Source organism: Octodon degus, unplaced genomic scaffold (assembly GCF_000260255.1).
Source record: "Octodon degus isolate 3935 unplaced genomic scaffold, OctDeg1.0 scaffold00119, whole genome shotgun sequence".
NCBI classification, from domain to species: domain Eukaryota; kingdom Metazoa; phylum Chordata; class Mammalia; order Rodentia; family Octodontidae; genus Octodon; species Octodon degus.
The window spans coordinates 677695-687226 of record NW_004524695.1 but is presented as its reverse complement, the minus strand read 5'-3'; the positions used below and the strand labels follow the sequence as shown (position 1 = coordinate 687226).

The 9532-nt window shown below is 42.4% G+C and overlaps 1 protein-coding gene and 1 non-coding gene across 2 annotated transcripts in view; one reads left to right on the top strand and one right to left on the bottom strand.

Moving 5' to 3' along the window:
* LOC101574700 overlaps positions 1-4672 on the bottom strand; it is a 42412-nt gene extending 37740 nt beyond the window's left edge. Inside the window, exon 1 of the mRNA XM_004640105.3 lies at positions 4266-4672. Coding sequence (XP_004640162.2) covers positions 4266-4555 — 290 coding nt within the window. The 5' untranslated portion in view covers positions 4556-4672. The remainder of the gene's footprint in view (positions 1-4265) is intronic.
* Positions 4673-5301: 629 nt separating this feature from the next.
* Positions 5302-5373, top strand: Trnam-cau. Its single transcript has one exon. It is a non-coding gene; the product is annotated as a tRNA-Met (tRNA).
* The last annotated feature ends 4159 nt before the right edge of the window (positions 5374-9532 follow it).

Sequence of the window (9532 nt, the reverse complement as noted above, 5' to 3'; positions counted from 1 at the left end):
AGGAGGAGGAGGAGGAGGAGAAAAGAAAAAAGAAAAGAAAAGAAAAAGAAATGCTTAAGAGTAGAATTTGGGCTAAGAATGTTTTATCACTGATAACATACTATGCAGTTGTCAAAAATAATACTGCAAAGGGCTGCCAGATAGCTCAGTCGATAAAAGCACCTTCTTAGACACAGGGGCCAGGGGCTCCATCCCTGGCTTGAAGTGTTGGCCCCACCCGGGGGTGCCCTGTAACAGTGCCTCTACACAGGGATTGATCCACACTCATATGAAGACATTCTTTGGGGAAAATTTCCACAGTTATTGCATACTTTTTATTGTTGGGAGCATTTTTTTGTATAGGAATAAAAGTATTCTATTCTGAGAATCATAGAAGAAAGGGAGAAAATGGGGCAACACCCTTATAAAGCCAAAGTTCTAAATCCATACATGATGAGTACCTAGTAAACTGACCTTACTTCTCTGACATAGGGTTCCACCCTTGACCTGCTTCTTTTCCTTATCAAGCTGCTTTTCCATAAGATTTCTTTGGATCTTGTTTTTCTACTGTAATGGCAGTTATATCCTGACAACTTTCAAGTATATTCCTAACCCACTCCTTCTCCCCAAATTCCTGACTCATAAACCCAACTACCTATTTCACATCATCCTCTTAAATATTTGACAGATATTTCAGGCTCTCTCTGAATATTCAAAACTAGGCCTATAATTTTTTTCAAACTCTTTTCTTCATATTCCTCTTGATTTTAGCAGTATGTTTTCTTCATGCCAATTGCTGTGGTTAGAATCATAGTAATCATCTACAGATTTTCCTTCTCTCATCCTAGACATCATTAGTTCAGGGGGGAAAATGTCTTGAGTCTGCTATAGGTCACTCAGAATAGGAACCAGAACAGAAGTCGAATTGGAATTTTAAAAAGCTGTTTACTACTGAGCTCAGGGCCACCCGTCAGCTCTCACGCAGAAGACCCAAATGGCAGCTAGCCCAGGAAACAGGAGGGCTTTTAAAACATGGAACCACATCCAGTTCAGTAAACAAATTCATCGTCTGAGACAAAATAATGCTTTCAAGGTCAGTGTGACCATTACTGAACCTACATTTTCTGGGGACATTGTTTAGTTTCTGGTTATCTTGCACACACAGTGCTGCATAGACTGAGGTTACAAAGAGGTTGTTTATTTAGTTCCCTTTTGAAGTCATCTCTATAAGCTAACTTTGTTTACAAGAATTAGATGAGGGAGGGGAGGGAGACAGCTACTCATTACTAAACAGCCTTAAACAGAGGGTGAGAACACATTCCTTAGATAACAGGAAGCATAAAGGAACCTAATAGCTTTCCATAGTTACAGCACAAAATTCAGTTGACCCATTACAAAGCCTTCCCTTCAAAACATATACTCTTTTTTACAACTTCTACCACTAGCATATAGGTCCGAGCCACTTCAAATCAATTATTTTTGTAGTTTTCTATGTGGTCTCCTCGCTCTTACTCAGGCCCTATCACATTTTCCAGCAGCAATCCAGATAAAAATCATTTTTAAATATAAATCAGATCGTGTCAGTGCTCTGCTGAAACCCTACCATGGCTTGAGTCAGACAAAAGTGAGGCCAGGGCCGGGGAGATAGCCTGGCAACCTAAATGCCTGCCTGGCAAGTGCAAGGACCAGGGTTCGATCCCTGGTACCATATGCTATGTCAGCCCCACCCCAGGACGCGCTGAGCCAGCTGCGAAGACCAGTTGTGGTAGTGCATGCTTGTAATCCCAGTGCTAGGGAGGCTGAGACAGGAGGATCACTACAAGTTCAACCTGCATAGCAAGATCCTGTACAAATAAATAAATAAAGCTTAAAAAAAAAAAAAGTGGATGCATTAACCTATAAAGCCATACAGAAAGTGTTCACTACCATTTCCTTCTGAGACCAAATCTTTTCTCCTAGATAGTTTCATTTTTAAGTCTTCTATTTAGAATACTCCTTTCCCCAACCCTCACTTTATCAACAAAGCTCTCTCTAATCAGTTCATCTAAATAGTACCTTCTGGCTTACAGCTAAAACATAAAAGCAATGAAAAATTTTTTAAAAATCAAGGTGTTAATGAGGAAACAGTTGTAAACATGAGCTAAACATATAGCATTGGTAGCATTTATTAAAAGTATATAAAGGGGCTGGTGAGATGGCTCAGTGGTCTAAAGCACCTACTTGGAACAAGCTTAGCAAAACACAGGGACTGTGGTTCAATCCCCCAGCACCACAAACCAGCCAGCCCCCCCCCCTGGTGGGCTGAGCTGGCCACACACACACACACACACACACACACACATAAATAAATAAATAAAAATTTAAAAATTAAAAAAAAAAAAAAGTATATAAGGCCGGCCTGATAGCTCAGCAGACTAAAGTGCCTGCTTAGGCAGTGCTCAGTGGCAAGGGTTCCATCCCAGGCCTGCCGTGCCAGCCCCGCCCACAGGGTTTGCTCAGACCCCCATTGAGACTGGGAGTAATGAGGCACGTGTGTAATCCCAGCACTTGGGAGGCTGAAAACAGGAGAATCACTCCAAGTTCAATCTACATAGTGAGCCCCTGTAGACCCTGTAAGAAATACAGAAAAAAATAATTTTAAAAATGTATTTTAATTATATATATATATATATATATATATATATATATATATCCCTTGGTAGATTTCACCCCAAAATATTATGTACCTAAACCTTCATATTTCATATAGCTAACAAAAAACATTACCTATCACAAAATGTGCCTTTTTCTTCTTCAGTAATGATAGCACTGTACCATAAGATTTATTGTTTACCTTACATTGTGCACCCAGAACCAATTAATACAAACTCAATGAATGAATCCCAAAATATTGCTTTGATCTCTGTCATTCACTACTGCAGGATGTCTGGCATATGCTATGGGAGATTTTTTTCTTTTTAAAACTAACTTGCATGAGCTTTTCTCAAATCAGTGCTTTAGCCCCAATGGTATGATTCGGGTCATCCAGAGTTCAAGGCTAGCCCCAGCTAGAGTCAGTGCAAGGCTGGCCTTGAACTACATAGTGACACCTTCTCAACATGCACATACACACGTGCACATGAACATGCACACACAGGAAAAGAAAATTCAGGTTCTTGAAAAGACGAAACAAAATAACTTAGTTCTTCTAATTTCAGCGTATCAGTCCAGGGCGCCCTGAGAAACCGATTGGCACGCACCTGTAATTTCAGTATTTGGGAGTTTGAAAACGGGGGATCACTACGAGTCCAATCTGTACTGAGACCGTGTAGATCCTGTACTAAATACATTAAAAATAAAAATGAATGTATCACTCTACAAATTACTTGCTGGCCACAAGGAAAAGGTTTTTACAGTGTAATTATCACTAAACCAAAAGTTGAGCATATTAAATTTGGTTAATCCAAACATCATGCACCCTTAAAATGTTGCCACGAGATGTACTTTATCACATATAAACTTTCTGATAAGCACATCACGCTGAGCCTGACTAAACTTAAGGAAAACATACCAAAGAATACTGTACAGGCTTGCTCTATAGCACATTAATGTAAAAAAATATTTTTTAGATCAAAAGACTTAAGGCAATCAAAAATATAAAAGGGTCTCTAAACCAAATGGGTAACATTTGCCATAGGAAATCTGAAGATTTAGGCAGTGCAATACAAAACTTGGGTGAGTCTTTGCTTTGCCTTTGATAAGCAGGACTCGAACTCAGGGCCTTGCGCTGGCACACGAGTGCGGACCGCTCAGCTACCCCACCAGCCCTCTGTATGAATACTTCAGAAATGCTAACGCTGTTTTAGCAACTCTTGCGCGCGTCCTCTAGCTTAAGCACAGAAGTACCTGAGCCTCCGCACTGGGAAAGCTCGCCCACTGCTCTCAGCCTACCCAAAGCCCGCCGGGCAGGCCCGCAGCCTCCGGGAAGCCGCGCGGCGCCGAGCCCTTTGTTCTCCCGCCATCCCGCCCCCTCCCGGCGCCATCTTGAGCGCGGCAGCGGGGTAGTGGGCCGCCTGCAGCAACACGCTCCGCCGGAGACGCGCACGCCCGAGCCTGGAGCAGACCCCAGACCTTCCACCTCTACACTAAGGCATATTACCAGTACGAACACACTGGACACCGCGTACATATACAGGAAAATGCCTTGAGCTCTTTTAAAGGAAAACGTGGGCGGCCCTGAAAAGGGCCTTTGGTGGGTGTTGCTTAGGCAGCCGACTAACAAGGCTTAGCCGCCGAAGCCGTAGAGCGTGCGTCCCTGGCGCTTGAGCGCGTAGACCACGTCCATGGCGGTGACCGTCTTGCGCTTGGCGTGCTCCGTGTAGGTGACGGCGTCGCGGATGACGTTCTCCAGGAAGACCTTGAGCACCCCGCGCGTCTCCTCGTAGATGAGACCGGAGATGCGCTTGACGCCGCCGCGCCGGGCCAGGCGGCGGATGGCGGGCTTGGTGATGCCCTGGATGTTGTCGCGCAGCACCTTGCGGTGGCGCTTGGCGCCGCCCTTGCCGAGACCTTTACCTCCTTTGCCGCGACCAGACATGCTGAAACCGCTACAAAGTGATTTCAGAAATGTACTGCTAGGGCGCTGTAATACTGTTTATATGCATCGATTGCGGACCTAATTGAAGACTGGAGCCCGCGCAAACACTTCGGTCCCGCCTTCGAACCCCGCCTAGTGACGTCACCAGTGACCCGGATTCTGCTCCCTGCTCGCGCTTTACGGCGCAAGTCCCCTTCGAGTCCTGTCCCGGAAAAGGTGTTTTCCCGCCTTTGTCACTAAATCAGACTAAAGAAATTAACCTTTTTTAAAAATTTGTCGCTTGCTGTTTATGTCTCTTTAGGACGAATGCACTAGAGCTACTTCCCGCAGCTTCAGACGAAAGCGAGAGGCAAGATTTATGTGCCTCCTTTTACTGCTAAGGACCCAAGCACCCCCTCAGCCCCCCCATCCCACCACCGGGAGAAATTTGGAAACTGCCAAATTTGCTCTCCTCCGCCTCAAATTTCTGTAAGACATATCTGCAGTGATTTCCAGATTCTGTAGTATTCTCGCCGGCTGCGGAGAGTTCCGGGTTCCATTTCCAATGCCCGTTCCTCCCTTTTATTAAAGTCTGCAATTCCTGTGTAAGTATCTAAGCTTCCCTTCATATCAGCCCAGCAATTTACCAGTGCTGTTTGCGTCTCTAAGCTTTGTTTTCTGTTTTATGCTGACAGCCTCTTTCCAAAACAAGCAGCTCGCTCATCAACAGCGTTAAGAGTACTGTTAGGAATGCTGTTTAGCTGGATAGCAGAGTGGCGCAGCGGAAGCGTGCTGGGCCCATAACCCAGAGGTCGATGGATCGAAACCATCCTCTGCTAAGTTTATTTATTTATTTATTTTTAAACCAGCAAAATCTGGATACTTTTAAAGGAAACTTAATCGAAATAGTTACAGAAAAATTAGGAAATTAAAATAGCTTCTGAAAACTATCTTAAAAAATAAATAAAAACTATGTTTAACAATTTTGAAGGTCTGCACTTTTGTGGATTCCTATGTGTCACTACTTTGTCCTTTTTTTAACTTATTTTGTAAAGCGTACAAAATAAATAAATAATACAAAACAGTATTAAAACAAAAAAATTAGAAGTGATACAGAATTTCACTTAACAAAATAATATGAATTTCACAGTATTTGTTGTAATGCATAGTGTCTTCAAAAGCTTTTCATATTACCAGATACATGTCTATAAAATTGGAAGAAGACAGAAAATAGGAAAGAAATGCGTAAAAAACTAAGAAGAGGAAAAGGTCAAAGAATTCAAAAAAGAAGACAAAACTAATTAAGCATGAACTGCTCTTTTCCTTACACCAGCAGAAATCCACAGTACAGTTATCCACACCATCCTGCTTACCTATGTAGATCTATTTCTTTCCCTCACTGCCTCTCCTGTCCTCCTCAACTCAGTAATTCCTTCCTTTTCAATAGGTTAAGTCCCTTTACCCAGTGTCTATTGTACCCTTCAGATTTTATTTTCTTTTTCAGGTCCTCACATTAAGGAGACAATACAATGTTTGCACATGTGGGTCTGATTTATTTCACTTAAGAATATGATCTCTAACCCTAAAAAAAATCAGGATCCCCAAAATCAAAGACCCAATCCAAAAATGGGCATCTGAGATGAATATACACTTCTTTGATGAAGAAATACAAATGGCAACTAAATATAAGAAAAACTGTTCAACATCATTGGTCATTCAAGGAATGCAAATTAAAATAACACTGAGATTCTATCTCACACCAGAAAGAATGGTTAACATCAAGAAGTCAGCCAATAACAAGTGCTGCAGGGGCTGTGGGGGAAAAGAAACCCTTCTCCACTCTTAGTGGGAGAGCAGACTGGTACAACCACTGTGGAAATCAATGGGGAGATTCTTCAAAAAGCTAGGATTAGAGATCCTAGTCAACCCAACTTTTCCCCTCCTGGGTATTTTTCAAGCACTGAAAACATCATACCACAGCAATATACATGCACCCATGTTTATAGCAGCACAATTTGTCATGGCTAAATCCTGGAAACAACCCAAATGCCCATCACCTGAGGAATCGATAAAGAAGATGTGGTATATTTACACAATAGAACATTATTCAGCTATCAAACAGGATAAATTTGAGGCTTTCATTGGTAAATGGATGCAACTAGAGGCCATACTCTTGTCCTCTTAATAAATCAGATTCTTTTTGGTTGTCAAACTGTTTATGACACCTTTGTCAGCCAGTTATCACAATTCCATTTTGCCCTTGACCAGAATGACGGGTAGGAGAACTCTTTCATTCCCTGTTATAGTTAATTCAGAAAGGCTTCTTGGCCAAGTGATTAGGGTGATTTTAAGTCTAATGGGAAGTTCCCTATGCATATTCTTTGCAGCTGCAGCTGTCTCAACCTTGGAAGAGATAGGGAAGTTTGAGGCAGGGGTGGTGTAAATATGTCTCTAACCCATACCTTCCTGTGAACTCTCTTTAAAGAACTATATTCTATGCTTATGTGAAAGTCTGTTGTCCCCCAGCCTCAAACTCTTCTGATACTTACGAGCAGATCCTGTGCCAAAAGCTAAGAAAATATTAAGTAGCCTACAGTTTATATACAATTTTAAACAAGTAAATATTTTCAGTATAGTGCTATTTCTTTTAAAAGAGTGTCCACTAAATGTAGTGAAAATAAAGAGAATTGGTGCTTGTAGCCATGACATAAGGGAAGAACTTATTTAACTCAACATACACTCACCATTCAAATTTTATTACAGCAAAGGGTACAATGCAGGAATTGCAGGAAACAGGTACACACAGGTGCAGGCTGGAAAAGGCTTTCTTTCCAGTCTTCAGTGACAACAAACATGTGCTTCCTCAGCTAAGATCTGCATGTCAGTCATCTTTGTCAAACAAAGTTCCCCTGAATATGGAGTCAGTGTTGCTAAAGGGAGCTGCTCACTAGCTACTACATGACCAGCAAGGGGGTGGACCCTTAGCCAGGCATCAGGTGCACATCATGAATGTTGTTACTGTAAGTATGCTGACAACCTGGTTTATAGCGATTTGGTGCTTCAGGAATACAGAATAACATCATTCCTCAGTGAATGTGACCATTCTAGCACTTCACTTTTCAAGGTATGGTCAAGGATCCTCACTGGGTGCTTCAGTTAAGTGAAAAGTGAATAAAGGAATTTTTCTACATTAATGGTGCTGAGTCAAATGTTTCCATCAGGGATGGTGGCAAGTTTTTGAGCCAAAACTTCAATAAGTCCTTGTTAGAATGCCAAAAGGAGCATTTTAGGCAAGGAAACACATACAAAGAGGCACAATAGTTAAGAGTCGGTAAGGAACCCTAAGTAATTCAGTGAGATGGAGTATGGCGGTAAGGGAGTATGTGGTGGTGGTGACATCAATTCCTACTCACACACTTGGTGAAACACAGAGCTCGTCTCCAACACTGGGTAGATGAGATTGCTAGCAGTGTATTATTTGTTACGAATACTAAAAGCCAGGAAGAAAAGGACTCTGAGGGCCATGGAGACCAGTGAGGAGCTGCACTGAAAGGCAGAAAACACTCCCAGAGCCTTTGAGAGGTAGCTAATGAGAGGCTGGGGATTAGGAACAGGCCAAGAAAGGAAGCTTATTGTGTTGCTAACTGAGGCGAGTCAGCCTGTCCAGCTCCTAAGGGCACAGGCCCAATGGGGGGGCCTTCCTTGTTTCAGGGAGGCAGCTCTAGCAAGTCTGGGAACTTGAGGTGAAATCTTCTAGGGGTTCTGTAAGGGTCAAAGGTGTCCAAAGAAAAGCACTAGAAATTGTAGCTCTTATGGCACACTCCAGAGTTATGACAGAACAGTTAAAGGGCAGGTATTAAGGGAGTCGATATGCAATACAAACATTTTGCTTTTATTTTTCCATAGGCAGAAGGAAACTTCCAAGCAATTCTAAACAAAAAATATAATCAGGTTCTCTAGTTTAAAAAAAAAAAAAATCTTTTAAATTGAGCGAAGGGTAGTTTGGGATGATACCCACCAAAGCCTGGCCATCTCATACTGGTGGCCCTCACTGAAATACCATAGACAACTTGCACCGGTCTTAACGCACACGCCCTAGGCCCTCCGTCCTCCTCCTGCCTTCACCCCCATCCACGTCAGAGGAAACTGTCATTACAGAAAGAAACAACCATTGAGCAGTGTGTAACAGTTGTTTCTCTTGTGCTCCAAATCAAATCATTAAGCTTTTCCAAACTATCCAGAAACCAGCTTCTAGTCTCTACCACAGTCACACATGACCGTTTAACCAAAAATGGTATCATGTGAATGCAAACATTGAACATAGTTCTTCACCCAATCTCTGTGTCCTAAAAGAGAAAAAAGTAAGTCTGTATTCAGTTTTTTGCAGAATAAAGCTCCTTTTCATTACACTTTACCTTAAAAGTGTTTTTACAATTCAAAACTATGTTAATGAAGAACTCGGCACATTTGTGTTGCTCTTCTGCTCTCCGCCAAGCAGTACTCCATGCACAAAGTGGGGGAAAGGCTATGTAAGATGCGCTCCTTGGCTCCAGAAATTTATTTCTACTAACCTAGGAAAGCTAAATCCTACCACAAATGAGCAAGTACTGTTCCCTCGTAGGATTATCTTATCTCCTCCTCCGTTTGTATTGTGTCAATAACTTATTCACAAAAAAATTCTTAATTTTTTAAATTTTGTTTCTGTTTTCTCTAGTTCTGAATATAAAGAAGCTTAGAAAGCAGTAATGGCTTGGACCGAAAAGTGCATGGACGCCGCATTATAACAACCAGGGGACCTGCCTGGAGAATAGGCGACTCGCTGACGGAGTTGGGCTGAAACTGCCTGCCTCTGTGGTTTCCTTGGCAACCGCGCGACGCCGGCGCCCTGGAGTCTGCGGCCGCGCCTGCCCTGCCGAGAGCCTGCACAGGCAGTGAAAGAACGATGAAAGGTTTCCTGAAAATCATCCTTTGATACAACCAATATGTAATATTTCTGGC